At 54.6% G+C, this 16219-nt stretch overlaps 8 protein-coding genes across 8 annotated transcripts; 4 read left to right on the forward strand and 4 right to left on the reverse strand.

Annotated features, from left to right (window-relative positions):
- Nucleotides 1–261: 261 nt before the first annotated feature.
- PpBr36_08306 (uncharacterized protein) lies at nt 262–1337 on the forward strand (the record flags this gene model as incomplete). Its single annotated transcript, XM_029895437.1, has 2 exons — nt 262–317; nt 446–1337. The coding sequence occupies 2 exons, from the start codon at nt 262–264 to the stop codon at nt 1335–1337; spliced, it is 948 nt and encodes a 315-aa protein (XP_029746931.1).
- Nucleotides 1338–1646: 309 nt separating this feature from the next.
- On the reverse strand, nt 1647–2188 carry PpBr36_08307 (uncharacterized protein; the record flags this gene model as incomplete). The annotated part of the gene is made up of 3 exons (XM_029895438.1): nt 1647–1803; nt 1885–2042; nt 2084–2188. 3 exons carry the CDS (start codon nt 2186–2188, stop codon nt 1647–1649), a joined length of 420 nt encoding a protein of 139 aa, XP_029746930.1.
- Nucleotides 2189–3605: 1417 nt separating this feature from the next.
- PpBr36_08308 (uncharacterized protein) lies at nt 3606–5690 on the forward strand (the record flags this gene model as incomplete). The annotated part of the gene is made up of 3 exons (XM_029895439.1): nt 3606–4357; nt 4481–4703; nt 4785–5690. The coding sequence occupies 3 exons, from the start codon at nt 3606–3608 to the stop codon at nt 5688–5690; spliced, it is 1881 nt and encodes a 626-aa protein (XP_029747149.1).
- Nucleotides 5691–6470: 780 nt separating this feature from the next.
- On the forward strand, nt 6471–7429 carry PpBr36_08309 (uncharacterized protein; the record flags this gene model as incomplete). The annotated part of the gene is made up of 2 exons (XM_029895440.1): nt 6471–6560; nt 6863–7429. The coding sequence occupies 2 exons, from the start codon at nt 6471–6473 to the stop codon at nt 7427–7429; spliced, it is 657 nt and encodes a 218-aa protein (XP_029746935.1).
- PpBr36_08310 (uncharacterized protein) lies at nt 6863–7483 on the reverse strand (the record flags this gene model as incomplete). Its single annotated transcript, XM_029895441.1, has 1 exon — nt 6863–7483. One exon carries the CDS (start codon nt 7481–7483, stop codon nt 6863–6865), a length of 621 nt encoding a protein of 206 aa, XP_029747496.1.
- Nucleotides 7484–8416: 933 nt separating this feature from the next.
- PpBr36_08311 (uncharacterized protein) lies at nt 8417–9925 on the reverse strand (the record flags this gene model as incomplete). The annotated part of the gene is made up of 1 exon (XM_029895442.1): nt 8417–9925. The coding sequence occupies one exon, from the start codon at nt 9923–9925 to the stop codon at nt 8417–8419; it is 1509 nt and encodes a 502-aa protein (XP_029747497.1).
- A 1918-nt stretch (nt 9926–11843) lies between these two features.
- PpBr36_08312 (uncharacterized protein) lies at nt 11844–12848 on the forward strand (the record flags this gene model as incomplete). The annotated part of the gene is made up of 1 exon (XM_029895443.1): nt 11844–12848. The coding sequence occupies one exon, from the start codon at nt 11844–11846 to the stop codon at nt 12846–12848; it is 1005 nt and encodes a 334-aa protein (XP_029747494.1).
- Nucleotides 12849–13039: 191 nt separating this feature from the next.
- On the reverse strand, nt 13040–15814 carry PpBr36_08313 (uncharacterized protein; the record flags this gene model as incomplete). Its single annotated transcript, XM_029895444.1, has 4 exons — nt 13040–13364; nt 13446–15409; nt 15485–15731; nt 15807–15814. The coding sequence occupies 4 exons, from the start codon at nt 15812–15814 to the stop codon at nt 13040–13042; spliced, it is 2544 nt and encodes an 847-aa protein (XP_029747495.1).
- Nucleotides 15815–16219: the final 405 nt, after the last annotated feature.

The following is a 16219-nucleotide window of genomic DNA, read 5'->3' on the forward strand; positions in this document are numbered from 1 at the left end:
GTTTCCACTGGTAATAGTTATAGGAACGTCTGGCATTGGTATCGAGGCGACTTATGCGGCAGACCCTAACCCTGATTACTTACTATTACGAAAGATGAATCGAATCATGTGATCAGCTGGGTAATTGCGCTTGGCGCCCTTCGTGTACGTCACTTTCCCACTGAATAAATGCGAACAAGCAAGCTCGGCAATTGTTTTGGTTTTTGCACAGCACTCCGAAAAAAAAAAAAATTGTTTTACAACGTCTTTGAGGTGACAGGAATGAACTTGCTGCTCATAAGACATGGCGAGTCTACCGACAATGTAGCCGGACTTCTGTATGTTTCTCAATCATAATTTGCACCATAATAATTGAGCTCCTTGACTCAATCCAATAACCACTTTGATCAAGAACCCGCCAAAACCCAGAAACCTGCTGACCCAGTATTTCCACCCTCACCCCCAGCGCAGGTTCTCGAGACGCCCCACTGACAGCTCACGGCGTGATCCAGGCGCGGCGACTAGGCCAGCACCTCGCCGAGCGCAGCGCAGAGATTGGTCCCGTCGTGCACGTCTTTGCGTCGGATCTCCAACGGGCCCTGAAAACCGCCTTGGAGGTCGTCGCGGCGCAAGCTAAACAGACCCGCAGCAGCTCGACTGGGTCCGCCCGGGGAGCTGATCCCGGCAACCGAGATCTGGGGAGCCGGCAGCAGCAGCTCGATGTGGAGACGCTACCCTTGCTCCGGGAGAAGGACTTTGGGTCCCGCGAGGGCGTGGCTTATGGAAAGCGCCGACGCGATCAGGATGAGCCGATCCGGACTGAGGGTGATGCCTCGCCGCTGATCAAGCCAGAGACCCATGAGCAGATGTCGGCAAGGATGGAGAAGTTTGTGCGCCATCACCTCAAGCCGGTTCTTCAGCTTCACCTGGCCGGGGAGGCGGGCCCGCGGAATGGAACTGTTGTTGTTGTCGCTCACGGCATCATATTGAACGTCTTGATGAGGGTTCTTCTGGCGCAGTTCCCCAATGGCGATTCTGCACGTCTCATCGATGACTCGGGTTCCAGGGATCCACTTAGCCGACCTGCCGAGTTCTCCATTCCATGGAGAAACACGGGTTATACTGAGCTCGAGGTTACGCTGTGTGCTCTTACACAAGACGCGCGATCCACATCCGAAGCGTCTGACAAAGCTACTGCCTCACCAGATTTTAAGTTGAGGGTTATCTCAGTCAACAATAGTCGCCATCTGGATGGGTTGAAAAAGACCCGAGGCGGGATCGGCAGTGCGCAATTTGACTCAAAGCAGAAAACCATGGACTCCTTCTTCAGTCGGAAGCCCAAGAGTCCTTCGAAGTGAGTAATGTATGTCTTGCCGGAACATTCGCAGTACAACAATATCAAGTGATGATTTGCGTGTGGCCTGCCTACATATGTAAATGGTAAGTCTTGGGTCATTTCATATCTTTTTCACTACTTCCGCTGTGTGGGGCTTCCATGATGAGCAAAACATCCTTACAGACCTGTTCTGAATTCTTATGTTGACAAAAATTGTCCAACTGCTATCTGAAACTTGCCCAAAATCTATTCTTGATTGATTGAGACTATTACGCCGAGCCACTGCTAACCACGCTTCAAGTTTCTTTTCAGATAGGTACAGTTGAAACTATCACGCTCGTTCTTCCTCTTGCTCAGACGGCAGCATCTCGGGGAACCAGCCGTACTCTTTAAAGTCGACCATTAGCTCACCCAGAGCCCCCGTCGTGACCGTCACACCCTCTGCCCTCAGTGCAGCAGCCTGATTCTGCGAACCCGATGGTGCTGATCTGAGTGACAGAACCCAAACGTATTAGCTCGCCGTAGATTAGACAATATGGGAGGGCACGCCCGGCGAGGCAGGCACGGACCTTGGAGAGATGATGCCCTTGGCATTGATAACCCGCTGCCAAGGGACATTGTTGTGGTTATGCACGGCGTTGTCGTCTTCTGAAAGATGCTTGAGGCATACCCCGACCTGACGAGGTCTCTGGGCTGATTCCGGGGTTAGCAGGGGCTTTGCCTTGATCTGAGATGGAAACGTCTAATATGTTTATTACGCTCTCCAACTAGATGGGCAATGTGGCCGTATGTCGTGACTTTGCCGGGCGGTATCTCCTGCACGGCACTGTACACCGCATAGAAGAAAGCGGCCGCCTCCTCTGATTGAGGCATGACAGTTTGTGAGCTTGAAATGCAATGTTGATTGTGGATGGTATTATGTATGTATGACAGTGTGACTGACTGACTGACGTCTGGATCGAATGGGTGATGTGCAAATGCCAAGTTGTTTATGCGGGGAACCCGAGACCAGACTTGACCTAGCTTTCCAGTGAGATTACAGATTATATCAGCAAAGCTCTGCTTGCGATTTGGCAACCTGAAAGCAATAAGAAACCTTTTTTTTATCAGCAAAGCGCATCAGTAAACAAACCCGCCAAAACACAGGTAGCTGGATAGGAAGGCCGCTGAAACCTGAAGGAAAACAAACACCCAAGATGGCAAATAGTTCACGAGACAACGGCTGAAAATACGAGTATACAACCACTTTTGAGTAATTCTAATTTCGCCCAGAACAATTGTCTTTTTATCCAAACAGTAAGCTGTTGCATTTATTTTATCTAGCTTATCCAACGACGCGCCGCTGGAGCCAACGTGGCATACAAAAAGAAAAGCGAGCTGCCAGCTGTAGATGATTACGTTTCAAGGACAAAAAAAAAAAAAAAAAAAAAAAAAAAGCCAAAAAGCCTTGCAGAGGGCAATCACCGCCCCCGTCTCTAGCTGTTTTGGCTGCGTTCAGGGTCCGTCGGTTTCGTTATTTCTCTTGTCGGCTGCTGTAAATTGCCCGATTGACGATCCGATCCTGGATCTGCCCAAGGCTGTGCGTAACTAGGGGATTGGAGTTTGTAATTAGATGAAAGAGACAAAAAAATAAAAATAAAAACAAAGAAAGTCAGCCGGCAAGCAGCAAACTGTAGCTTGTGCGATGGAAAATAGCATGTGCCTGCCTCTCGAAATGCATGGCTGAGGGTGGCTTGGTCGAAGGAATGAAACGAGTCTGTCCTACCATTATCAACATGCCTCTCGGTTCTTGGTTCTTGGTTCTTTTTTAGTCTAGGGGCGCACATTTGGCGTGGGCACCGATTTGATTGTAGGCTTGGTAGGATTGGCTCAGGGCCCTCTCAGTGGCGGAGGCCCGCTCTCCCCCCCTTATCATTCGAGGCTTGGAGCCCCCGGCCGAGGGAGCGTTTGACTGGTGTTACCCTGCAGCATCCCCACAGGTCAGACGTCATGTTCTCGAACCCCAAGACTGGCTTGGGGAGCTGGGAGCTTGTTTGACAGCTGCTATGGGTTAAACGAGCTAACAATTCGCCGGCTTGCGAATGGTCATGCACTGTCCGTCCCACGTCAGCCCGGCCCGTTGGTCTAGCCTGGGCGCCGTCTGGTAAGCTTCATATTGCATTTGCATTGTACATGGTAGAAAGAAAAAAAAACAAAAAAACAAAAAAACAAAAAAAAAAAGGTAAACAAGGGGTGGGAAGAATTGAGTTTTCATTTTATTTTATTTTATTTCATCTCCAATTTCTTTTAAATGCTGGCCATCCCCGGCCTGTTCTGGTGTATCTGGACTGGGACGGTCGCAATTGCATTATCCTACCTTTGGGCCGCCGCCGCACGTCACCACAAGCAACAACCACCATCGGCATCATACTCAATGCCCTCCAGAATTACGACAACCGCCACCACCACCCAGGGGCCTGATGGCCGGGGAGGAAACAACAACTCGGCGATGACGGGGGAAGGCCACGCGGGTTCGACCAAATTCTACGGCTCGCAGGTCGGGGGCAAGTCCGTCATCAACTACGGCTACACGGACCTGCCGTTCCGGCTGCTGGGCTACGACGTCTACTACTTTTTCCGCTTCGCCTGGGCCATCCCCTACGTCGTGCTGCCCGCGGGCCCGCCCTACCTGTCGGGCGGCCTGGACGAGCTGAGCCCGACGCGCGAGAACCTGTTCTGCATCGCCGTGCACAGCCTCCTCATCGTGCTGCAGCTGGGATTCCTGCTGGTCCTGCTGCCCGTCATGGTGCTGCTGCCCGTGTGGACCGCCGCCTTGTTCATCGCCGCCTTCCTGGTCTGCAACCGGCTCATCTGCAACGTGCTCAACGGCGACCAGCCCACCCTCACGTCGAACCCCGAGTACGCCCCTGCGCTGGAGAAGCATGCCCACGAGCAGTGGATCTTTATCAATGGCGTTTCCGTCGGGAAGCACTGGCTGCAGAACAACCTGGATCGCCTTGCGCTGACCTTTAAGAGGCCGGTTCTTGGTATTCATAACAGAACGTAAAGTGCCCTGTGACTTGCAACCCCCACCCCCCTTTGCTTAAGAATTGTTTTTTTTTTTTTCTTGTCTGCTCGGTGTACTGATCTTCCCTGGATGCATCCTGTCGTATTTGGAACCGACAGGGATGGAATCATTTTTGATATCGTAGAGTGCCTTGTGCAGCGCACTTTTGGCTACGCAACAGACGACGTGCGTCTGTGTTATGCTGCCGTCAAGGAGAAGCTGTACGATCCGCAGTACAGCAAAGTAGTCTTGATACTGCACAGCCAGGGAGGCATCGAGGGAGGCATGGTTCTTGATTGGCTCCTCCAGGAGATGCCACAAGATCTGTTGGCCAAGGTCGAGGTAAGAGGCCCTTGTTGCACAACCTGTCTCTCCCCGTCTTGTCATGCAAGCGTCGTCAGACCTGACAGCCATGTGCCCTAGGTTTACACGTTCGGCAACGCGGCCAATCATTTCAACAACCCCCACGTCCACGTCACGTCGCAGGAAAACGCCGAAGCCAACCCCATCGCCGCATCCATCGACGTGGCCGAGCCCGCAGAGCCGCTAGAACGTTCCGCCAGCAGCGACAACTCGGCAGCGGGGGCGGCGGCTCCCAAGTCCAAGAAGAAGAAGAACGGCGGGCGCCGAACCCAAGGCAACGGGAGCAGCAGCAGCATCAGCATCAGCAGCAGTGCCGGCGGCGACGCGCTCGAGAGCATGCTGACGCGCGAGACGTCGGCGCCGCGGCCGTCGGCCATCTCGGACCGCGTCATCGGCCACGTGGAGCACTACGCGCACACGACCGACTTTGTGGCCCTCTGGGGCGTGCTGCACTTTGCCACCTCCACGCCGGCCACGCTCTTCGTCCCGCGCTTCATCGGCCGCCTGTTCGCCCGCACGTCGGTCCGCGGCGGCCACCAGCTGTGCATGCACTACCTCGACGGCATGTTCCCGCTGCGGCGCGACGAGTCTGCGCCCGGTGGGTTCAGCGGCTGCCTAGAGGCCGGCCCCGCGGAGGAAGGGCTGAACGACTTTATGGACAGCGACGTCGTCGTTGGTGGCGGCAGCGACAGTAGTGCTGTCATCGATGTCGCGAGCGCCGCATACAAGTCGAGCTGGGTCGGCCTTCTCAGGAACGAGATCGAGGGCCTGCCGCCGGCGGCGGCCGAGGCTGCCGACGAGGTCGAGGTTATGAATGCGGGCCAGGGCTTCGGCAAGGGCGCCGCGCGCACGGTCAAGGTCAAGCAGCTCAGCCGGCTGTGGCAGTATCGTGACGGCAGGAGCCCCGAGGATAATGTGGGGGGCATGGGTGGCGTCGATGATGCTGCTCGTGGGAAGACGCTGTGAGTTGGTGCGTTTTGGCGATGGGTGGCCGGGAGGGCGCCACGTCGTGGTAGCTCTTGGAAATAAAATTGTTTGATTGAGATGTATTAAAAAGGGTAAATTTGGCGTGGTTGAGGAAATATGTAAATGTTATATCGAGCTGCTGTCTGCGTGTGGATTTGAAATTGAGCTGAGCTGGGTGTTGATATTGAAGAAATTGGGAATGTGAGGTGTATCTCAGTTGCTGGGATAACAAGCTACAAACAGGCAGTTGGGAATGACATTGATAGTTATCACGAGATGGGAGAGAAGCGGCAGTAAGGGCCTGAACAAAACCCTCACGGAACATGCGTCACAGGCATCAAGGCGTGTTTGCAGCTTCAACTGGCAAAAAGGCAAACGAGCCAGGGGCGGCACAAACAGCAGCAGTGCAAACAGACAAACAAACAAACAGCCTATCGTCTTCTCTCCTCTTCGTCTCCTCCCTCTTACCCAACCCGCCCGAATCCCCCCTTTATAGCCTACCAAAACCCGACGCCTTCCAAGACCGGTCCTATATCACTTTCCCGCTTGTGGTCGAGTGGTATAGAGATTGCTATGACCGCTTTGGCTCCGGCCTCTCAGCGCAGCGTCGTCGTGAAGGTCCAGACAAAACCCCTGCGGGTTTTTCGATGGGTGTTCTCCTTCGTGCGGCTTGGAGTTTAGTGGGTCTGTGCCTTCTGGGCGCGCCTCTCCCTGCTCGTGAACGGATAAAACAGCCTTGCTTTTTTTTTTGTCTTTTTTGGCGGTTGGGGCGCGAGAAAAATGGTCGAGGTGGTCAAAAGTTGGGCTGCGGGCGTTGGTGGGTTGGTGATGTATGTCGTGATGTTTCGCGCCGTGCTCCGACAGGAGATCGTTTGCAAGTGTTAAACGCCAATTAGGCCGTGATTGAGGGGGTTGCGGTTCGAATTCGGTTCGGGGCAGCTGTTGGTTGTTTGTTTTTCCTTGCTTTTTTTTTGTCTATTATTATTTCGGTTCCTTCCCCTCCTTGCTGGGTGATATTAATCTCCTGCCACCTGCCGCCATACAGTCGCCCCCATTGTTTTTTTTTTTTTTTTTTTTTTTTTTTTCAAAAAAAAAAAACCCCCATTTTCAGCTCTATTACAAGCTTGTCACTTTCAGTTACCTCGACAAATCCATTAATATCATTTCACAAGTCATTTGTTTTCACATCTTCTCGCCTTAAACGCCCGGTCGATCGTCACCTCCTGGTTCGGGTGCGTAATGGCCAGCCTCCTGTCGCCCGCCCACCCAGCACGGTACTCTTGTTCAGAAACCCACACGAAATCCTGATGTTCCTCCGGATCAAGCTTCACTGCAAGACTACCAGCTCCACCTCCCCCCGTCACGCCGCCGTCCTGCTTTCCGTTGCCACCACCATCCTTCACGTCGGCCTCGAAAGTAAGCTTTTGGAACATCCGACCGTCGCTGGCCCTGAACTCGTACAGATCCACGAGCCGGCGCACGCAGGTGGCGCTCAGGCCCGACTCCTCGCGCAGCTCGCGGACGGCGGCCTCGAGGACGGTCCGGTCGCGGCCCGCCTCGGCCATGCCGCCGGGCGTCTCCCACAGGTTCGGCATGAAGTCGGACGCTGCGCGCTGGATGAGAAGCAGCCGCCCGGAGCAGTCGGGATGAAAGACGACGGTGCCGACGATGAGGGCGTCCAGGCCGGGCTGGGAGTTGATGTACTCGGGGATCGAGACGTTGTACTGGAGAAGATCTGATGGGAACGTGAAGTCAGGTCTGGGAGGGGTTGGTGACATATGGTTTGAGGACATTGTTGGCGTTTTTCCTTTTTCCTTTTTCTTTTTTTTTTCGTTGGGTTATTAAGGGGATGATTTGTTTGGCTTGTGTCTTGGGTGACTGTGAAAAAGTAGAAATATCCGCGACCATTATAGTATAGAAGTAAAGCCTGGATTTGTTTCTTTACTTATCTACATGTGAGTCATTATGTTGACTAGTCTTGTTATCCCCACAACCGTTAGACTCGTGCCGGAATGTCGATATTGTGTCCTAGTATTGTTATTATTATAGTTACACCAGAGCAAGTCAGACCTCCGATAACAATACTCGTGACAAAATGTTGGTCCCAACTGGGTAATTCCATCAAACCCAAGCCCATCAGCTTTTTCATTTGTAAATAACACAATAATCACATGGCTTATTCTGGCAGGCTGCAGATCCAAGTGGCTAACTATAAAAGTCTAGCAGGTAACTAATCTAATTATTGCTGCCTGATATGCACGAGGGCTATCGGGCTGCATAACTCCAATCAGCCAACACAATAACTCGGGAAGCATACCCGAGCATTTCTCGTCAGTTGTTAAATGTTGAATAAACAAAAAAAAAACTCTACAAAGACTCTCTCTCGCCGGTTTGCTTCCAAGTTCCACCAGTCTCCTTCGTTCAGGGGGCATCGACGTATGCAGTTTGGTTCATTCATTTTGATAATATCAACCTTTGATTAGTTCTATAGAGAAGTAGCCAAGTAGCCAAGTAACCGTAATCATGACATAGGAAAGCAGGTTTCTTGCAGCAAGAAAGCGTCGTAATCTCGTCAGCCAAAAAAGTGCATCTCAAGCAAGCAAACTCCCCAACACCAAGGTGCCAGCTCATCCAGCTGCTGTATATCATACAGAGGGTACAAGAGACAACAAAAATAAGGGAAACGTTAGGGTATATGGAGTGAATCTCCTCAGTCGCTCGGTGAATCACGCCCCGCTGCGGTCGGCGTGGTGCTTGCCGTTGGTGGCGATGGCCTTTTCGCGCTCGACGTTGGCCATGTCGTTGTTCATGCGGCCAAACTGCCACTCGGGCAGCGTGATGCCCGTCTGCTCGTTGATGGTGGTCATGAGCGGCGGCAGCATCTGGTAGACGTTGCGCATGGCGTCGATGCCGCCCTGGCCGGAGCCGGAGCCGGAGCCGGAGCCGCCCTCGGCCGCGCCCGTGTTCCACACGCTGATCTTGGGCTGCAGGCCCTGGACGGCCTCGGCGTTGGCCCTGGCCAGCTCGACGTACGTGCCCTTCTCGATCATGAGGTAGGCGAGCAGGCCCTGCGGCCCGCCAAAGGCCCGCGACATCTGCCCGTAGGCCTCGGCCGTGGCCATCATGGCCTCGGCCTCCTTGGTGCGCCGCGTCAGCTCGGCCTCGGCGCGCTTGACGGCCGCGTAGCTCTCGGCGTCGGCCTCGAGCCTGGTGCGGTCGTAGTGGGCGCGCGCCTCGGCCTGGACGGCGTAGGCCCTCGCGTCGGCGCTCTGCTGGGCGGCCTCGCGCTCGATGGTGGCCTTGACGACGTCGGTGGCGCGCAGCCGCTCCATCTCGGCCGCCGCCTTCTTGACCTGCACCTCCTTCTTGAGGTCCTCGTCCTTGGCCTCGGTCTTGCGCGTGGCCTCGATGCGCGCGATCTCGACGTCCCGGTTGAGGAGCGTCTTGCGCGTCGCCAGGTTGGACTCGGCCTGCGCGCGCTCAATGTCCCGGTCGACCTTTTGCACCGCCGTCTCGGCGTTGATCTTTGCAATCTCGCGCTGCTCCTCGCCCTTGCGCTGCGCCTCTCCGACGTTTCCGCGCAGCTGCGCCTCGGCCACGTCGATCCTGGCCTGGTTCGTGGCGCCCTCGTGGGCCTTGCGCGACAGCGACTCGAAGTAGGACGAGTTGGGCGCGTCCTTGAGCTCCTTGACGTTGGAGTTGTAGATCTTGAGGCCGAACTGGGCCAGCTCGCCGCGTATGTTCTTGAAGATGCGCCGCTTGAACACCTCGCGCTCCGTGAAGATCTCCTCCATGGTCATGCTCGACACCAGCACGCGCGTCTCGCCCTCGATGATGCCCTTGACGATGTTCTCCAGGAACTGCTGCGACCCGGAGCTCTTCTTGCCCTCGTTGGCCCCGTCCGCCAGCAGCATGGCGTACTTCATCAGCGCGTCGCCCCGGTCTTCCCGCGCCTCCTCGTCGCCGTCGTGCTCCGGCTCGTTCGCCGGCTGGCCCTTGGAGTTGGCCCCGCGCTGGTTGATGTCCGGTCCGATGGTGAAGACTACCGGCAGCTGGAACAGCAGCTTCTCCCTGGTCATTGCCTGCAGGTTCATTGCGTAGTCGTGCGGCTGCACGCTGAACCGCATGCAGCGCTGGAACGGGAGGACCCATGACGCCTTGGTGATCCGGATGCTCTTGATTCCCATGCCAGTGATGGCAAGGTACTCATCGGGGGCGGCAACGCGGTAGGACATTTTTGAAGGCTGTGTGGTGATGGAAGAGGAGTAAAAGAGAGTATCAAGATGGGGGGGTGGGTACAAAAGATTAAGAAATGTACAGGTGGCGAGTATTGAGCACTCAGCCGGGTATCAAAACGTTTGGGTATCAAATGTGTTGGGTATCCTGGGGATTGATGAACAGAAAAAAAAGAGAGGAAACATGTAAAGCATTAAAGAAACGAGGAAGGGGGGCATGTTGCATTTATAAGTGCGACAAAGACAGCTTCCACAGCCTTATATATATCCACACAATGGTCAACAAACTCATCAGATGGCGGTTGGGTGCAACTGCGGAAGGCATGGCATGCATGTTAGACTGAGGCTGAGTGAAAGGAAACGAGCTTCAACTGTCAGGTGATTGATGGAATGGGTTGTGTAAGGCATCCTAGCAAGCTAAGCAAGCTTGGCTAGAGTTGGTTGGGACTTTTGCAGGTTGCAGGAAGTTTTTTTTTTTTTTTTTTTTTTTTTTTTTTCTTCTTTCCTGTCCTTTGTTCCGTGCAACGAGTGCACCCATCTACTGGCAAAGACATGGCTGCTTGTTCGGTAGAGCAAACTCCACAATACCCCGGATCCTTGGGCGCTTGTCATGTCATACCACCAAGCCCTGCCATAGCCTACCGAATTAGGCAGAAGTTGGGGCGCCGGGAATAAGCTATGAACAGAGAAAGGTACAGGGCGTGCCGCTAACCGGAGGGCCAAGATCAAGCATTAGCTGGTCCTTACCGAACTTTAGGGATTAGGAGATGTCGTATTTAAACAAAGAGAGAGCTCCAATTGGTCAACTTTCGACATTGAAACTCTCTAGGTTGGGTGACAAATTGGCTGACAAGAGATTCAAACCCTTTCCTGATTGGATTTGTGGCAAAGGACGCTCTTGGGGGGGTTTTTTTTTTTTTAAACACGTGCACTGCTTCTCCGCATGCATTCACGGCGGGGGCAGTGCAGGGGATCCCAGCGCCACCTGAACCGATCGTCTCTACAGCTTGGCCCCTACAGCTTCAAACCAACCCCTCAATGGTTTCTTGGTTTTGAGGCTGAAATCTTGGGATGCAGCTCGGTCTCTCGATCTTACTACCGACATTGAACATTAGCTTGGGCTGTAAAATGTACGAATTAAAAGTCATTCAATCATATCATGCGAACAAAACTTGAGCCCACTTCAAATACGACACGTTTTGCCAGCTCACACAACTTGGCAGCAGCTCGGTGTACGGGCGCAGGTAGAGCTGTCTTTTGTTGAATTTGAATTCTGTCGGTGGCTGCATCAGCATCTTCCCACATCAGCTAGCTATTAGGCAAGTCAGCCTTGCCGCGTCTCATTAAATTGGCTGAAAGATTGGTACCTGGCCAACACAGATGCTAAACCTTCGCCCCATTTCTCTACTTTATTACTTTATCCCTGACGCCACCACATGCAAGTCAAGACACCGAAACGAACTTGACAAACTGACAAGATCAACTCAAATTCAAGCTTGACGTGGAACCACATGCCCGGAAACGAGCGGGAAAATCAGCCTTGAAAGGTGGAGTAGAAGCACCTTGTGACCTCTAGCTGCTGTGGCTGCTAAACAAACCTCTTGACAAAAGTCCAAGAAGCAAACCCACATGCCCCTTCTAGAAGGCCTCGCAAAGCTTACTGCACCTGAAATTGCCAACCTTGATTAGAGTCATATGTATGACACTTGGGGAAAAAAAAGTCTAGGCAGACGTAAACATTGACCCGGGCGAATCCTGAGGGAATATACCATGTACACTTGCATGCACAATCACCTGGCTTGTTAACAAATCACAAACTAAAAGAAAAAAAAAAACAATCTACATACTCGACAGTCTTCAGCAAGAATACCCAACCAAAGAAAATAAAAAATCACAAGCAACAACAACCCCCCCAAAAATGTCCAAACAAGACCCCGAAGCCGCACCACCCCCCTATTCGGAATCCGCCTTCCCAACCACATCCACCATCCCCTCCCGACCAACAGCCCAAACACCCAGCCCCTCCTCGCTCCTAAACTCCCACCTCGCGACGCACCTATCAAGCCTGCCCGCCCGGCTGCGCCAGACCCAGTCCGAGCGGGCGACGCGCCAGGCCCTGTGCGACCTGGACGTGGTGGAGCGCATCGTGCCGCACGTCGAGGCCTTCGTCGCCGACGTCGTCGACGCGCACCCCCGGCCCACCGCAGAGCTCACCATCGTGCCGGCCCCGGCCGTCCCGCCCGCTTGGGCCCTCAGCGGCGCCGCCGAGCGCAGGCGCGAGGGCGAGCTCGTCCACCTCGTGCGCCTGGCCGTGCCCGACACGTCTCCTCCGGCCTGGGCCGGGGCGTCGGACGACAAGGGACCGCCGCCGCCGCCGGCCGGCAACGACAAGGCCGGCCGGTTGGGAGACGCAGAGGCGGCGTCACGGTCGGCGGGATCGAGCCTGCGGCCGGAGCGGGACTGGACGTCGACGCAGTTTGACGAGTGGGGACGGTGGGACGAGGACGCCGAGGCGGCGGCGGCCGGTGGGACCGCCGGCAGCGGGTCGACCACGTCGTGGTGGTGGCGGGACGAGCGCATGGCGGAGCGGCTGGCGGCGCACCTCCGGCCCCGGCCGCCCGTCAAGATGGAACGGCGTGAGGTACGGGCCGCGGTTGTGCAGGCAAAAGAGGACAAGAAGAGCGGCTGGGGTCTGTGGCGAAAGAAGTCGAGCTCATCGACGGCGGCGCCGGCATCGTCGGCCGCTGCTGCTGCTGCTGCTGCTGCTCCTGCTGTCTCTCCCGAGTCGCCGGTTTTGGACCACGATGACGGTGTCAAGATGACTGTCAGGGCTGACGAGGTTACGTTTCGGCGAGAAAATGATTTTGGGGTGTGGGAGAGCATGAGCGGATGGGGTATTGTTGTTACGATCGCAGTCCGGTAAAAAGCAAACAGGCGCAAACCACAAACCATTCTTGTACAACAAAGTGCTGCAGTAAACAACACCTCAAATAGCATTATATAGCTTAATCCCATTAGTAGCATGCATTCTATGATAATTATCTGGTGCCGGCTGCCTTGAAAGGACAATGATTAAGCAGCCCCAGAAGCAAAAACTCGACGACAGGTTTCCGTCTAGCCAAAGCGAATACCCGCGCTAGGATCCCACGTTCCCCCAACCGGCTTCTTTGCACCGGCCTGGGGAGGCTGCGTCTGCTGCGCCGTCCCGGATGGCCCACCAAACTGAATCGGCATGTTTTGAGACCACGTCTGCTGAACATTTGCGGCAGGAAGGGGGCGAGGCTGCTGCGGCGGCATGCTGCCAGTGTCAGCCCATGCCGAGTGGGGGGCCTCCTGTGGTGGACTGCGAGGCTGTTGCTGCTGCGAGTAATATTGCTGTGACTGCTGTGAAGGAGTCTGCTGGAGGCTGAGGGAGCCGAGAGGTGGCATGGATATCTCGCTGTTTGATTCAAGACAAGGTTAGCCCATGCTCATCTCGCGTCATGGAAATTTCAATTCAGTCACAGTCATCAAAACTCACTCTTCTAGGCTCCTCGCATCTTTGCGTCTCTCTGCAACCCAAGTCCGGCAGTTGTCGCGAAAAGTTCCTACAATCTTGCTGAGGTCGTTATAGAACTTGCGACCAACCTCAACATTGCTGACAATCTCCTTGTACTTGTAAAAGGCCGAGTCAAGCTTCTGCAACGAAGCCTCGCGCTCCTTGCCACCTGCCTTGTCCGCGCCCGCCGCCCTCCTCTGCGACTCGAACTCGCGGTTCACCCTACTGACCTCGTTTAGACACTTCTCCTGCTCAGCCGCTTCCCGCTCGAGCAGTGCCAAGTCGTCTTCGTATAGGGAGTCCAGGCGTCGCTCGAAGAAGTCGTCAAAATGGGCGGCCGCCAAAGTGGTGCCTGGGTATGCACGCTCCAGCCTCCCCGTCTCACGGAGTATGTCTGGCTTGATGTCATCAGAGCGCGCACGTTCCCGCAGCGCCTCGACACGCTTCCGGCGTCGGCTTTCCATCCGGAGGACGTCGTTGTAGGCGCCCCGAAGCCTGCCAAGTGCGGGTTTTACCGACTCTGGTATCTCGGTTCGGCGGCTTGAGGGTACAAAATCCATCAACGACCGATCGGACCCAGAAAGAACCATCAAAGTATCCTCGATAGCGAGATATTTTTCCCTCACGATACCGTCGGATGAAGTCGACGAGGCAAAATAGCCCTCGATTTCACCCACTTGGGCCCATAGCTTCTGGCCACCAGTGGGATCCTGACGAGATTCCGGCCTATCCCATCGCTGAGTACCGTGTCTCCGACGCAACCTCTGATCCTCCTCCTCCTCGGTCACTAATAGGGACTTGCCCTCCTCAAACACGGCAATGTCGCTCGATCGGAGCTTGTCAATGTCGGCAAAACTTCGTTGGATGCGATTGATTCCGTCGGCCTGTCTGATTTCCTCGGCATGTTGTATAAGGGGGCCTGGCAACCCTAGAGGCTTCTCCAGTGCTTGGAGTGAGCCCGGAAGATTGAGCGAGGTCAAAATCTCATGCATCCGCTCGGTAAGCACCTCTAGCTCGTGGATAATATTGTTATTGACGAGACGATCACGCCGCTCCTCGTAGATGGAGACAGCCATATGAACGGCATAGGGGACCAGCTTTGAAAATAGTGCAGGTCCAAATTCGGCTTCTTCGCCAATATGGTCGACAGGAGCTGACACTTGAGCCGGAATGCGAGCGACCGCCAGGTTTGCGCGGTCCAGTATCTTGAGCTCAGGCTTTGTGGGGACGGGAAGCAGATACAACATGTCGTTGTCGTGTTCGGCCCTCTTCAGATCTTCCTCTGCCCTCATCTTGAGCCTCCTCAGATCCTCAGCCACGCCCTCTTTGAGATATCCTCCGCGCGCCTCCCTCAGTCCCTCGTTGGCGCACGCGACGGCATCCTGCAGCCGTGCAATCTCCTCGCCGAATTTGCGCTTCTCCAGGCAGTCGAGCGAGGCACGATACTGTGCAGCGGCAGCAAAATGGTGATGTTTGGCACTGATGTGGTGGATCCACGCCGAGCTGATGGCCTCGCTCTTCATGGCTGCCTCGGCGGCTGAGTTGTACAGGTCGGAAGCGCGGGCAGCAAGCTTCGCTATGGTAGCGTCCTTGTATCCCTCTGCCACAGCCTTTTGCCAGTAGCATTCCTGGCACTGGGCTAGCATCAACTGCTCCAGAGACTCGAGAGTGGCTCCATCCATGTCTTCCGGCGGGGATGGCATGCGCAATTCAGGCAGCACGGCCGTCCTCATGTGACTGAGCACACCGGCAGCGTGAGAGAAGTAGTTCGCGGCGGTCTTGATGGCGTTGGAATCTCCATTGGCGTTGGTAGAGAGGGCAAGCTGGCAGTACAAGGCAGCGAGATTGTAGAGCACGTTCAAGAGCTCGTACTGAAGGTTGTTCTGAACCAGGGGCCTCTCGGTGTTGTAACCCAGGGCGGGGTACCAAGTGAAGTCGGCTCCGATCTGTATAAAAGAGGTCAGCGTTTGTTATACAACACCAGCGCCAACAAGTAAAAGAGTCCAGCAGGGTCTTCGTACATCAATAGGGAATTTGCCGCTAATCCAGACTAGCTGCGCGGCATAAGCTTGCAACTTCCTGATGCCACTTGTGTGGGGTTCTCGGACATTGATGGCGTCGCGCCGTAAGGCATCGATGACCTCGATGTCCTGACGGAACATATCCGGATGTTGGTCATATTTGTTGGATATGTATTGCCGAACCGCGGGTGCAAAGGACAGTTGGTTTGATTTGCGAAAAGAGATGGGTAGCTGGTAGGCCGATTGTCTGCGGGGCAAAGAATATCAAGGTCAGGATGAGAAGCATTTCTATCTTGATTTTGGGGCTTCGGGGGCTACTTACGAAGACATGGCGACAGTTTTGTCAGCTCAAATTGCCGTTTGTTGGGTGCTGAGCGACTTGTGCCCTCGACTGAATACTCGACTGGACGCGTGCAAACATCGCGAATCCGACGTCGACGGGATGACCTCACCAGAAGCTACTTGGCTTTGGTTTCTGTAGATCCCCTGCAAGCCTTGACCTTTTAGCGGGGTATGGATGGACCTACCGAATATGGGGATTTTGGGGGCAACGCTGTAAAAAATTGATTGGACAAAATTCATCGAACCCAACCAATCAAGTCAGACAGCCAGATGGATATAAGGTAAGCGGGCAGTGGTCACGACTCTCTTAACTACCACCAGCTAGCTGTCCACGTCTTTTTGTTCTTGACCAAAAGCTTCCTTGCAGCCTGTCTCACTGGTCATCACGCAAAA

This window comes from Pyricularia pennisetigena, chromosome 5, assembly GCF_004337985.1.
Source record: "Pyricularia pennisetigena strain Br36 chromosome 5, whole genome shotgun sequence".
NCBI classification, from domain to species: Eukaryota; Fungi; Ascomycota; class Sordariomycetes; order Magnaporthales; family Pyriculariaceae; genus Pyricularia; species Pyricularia pennisetigena.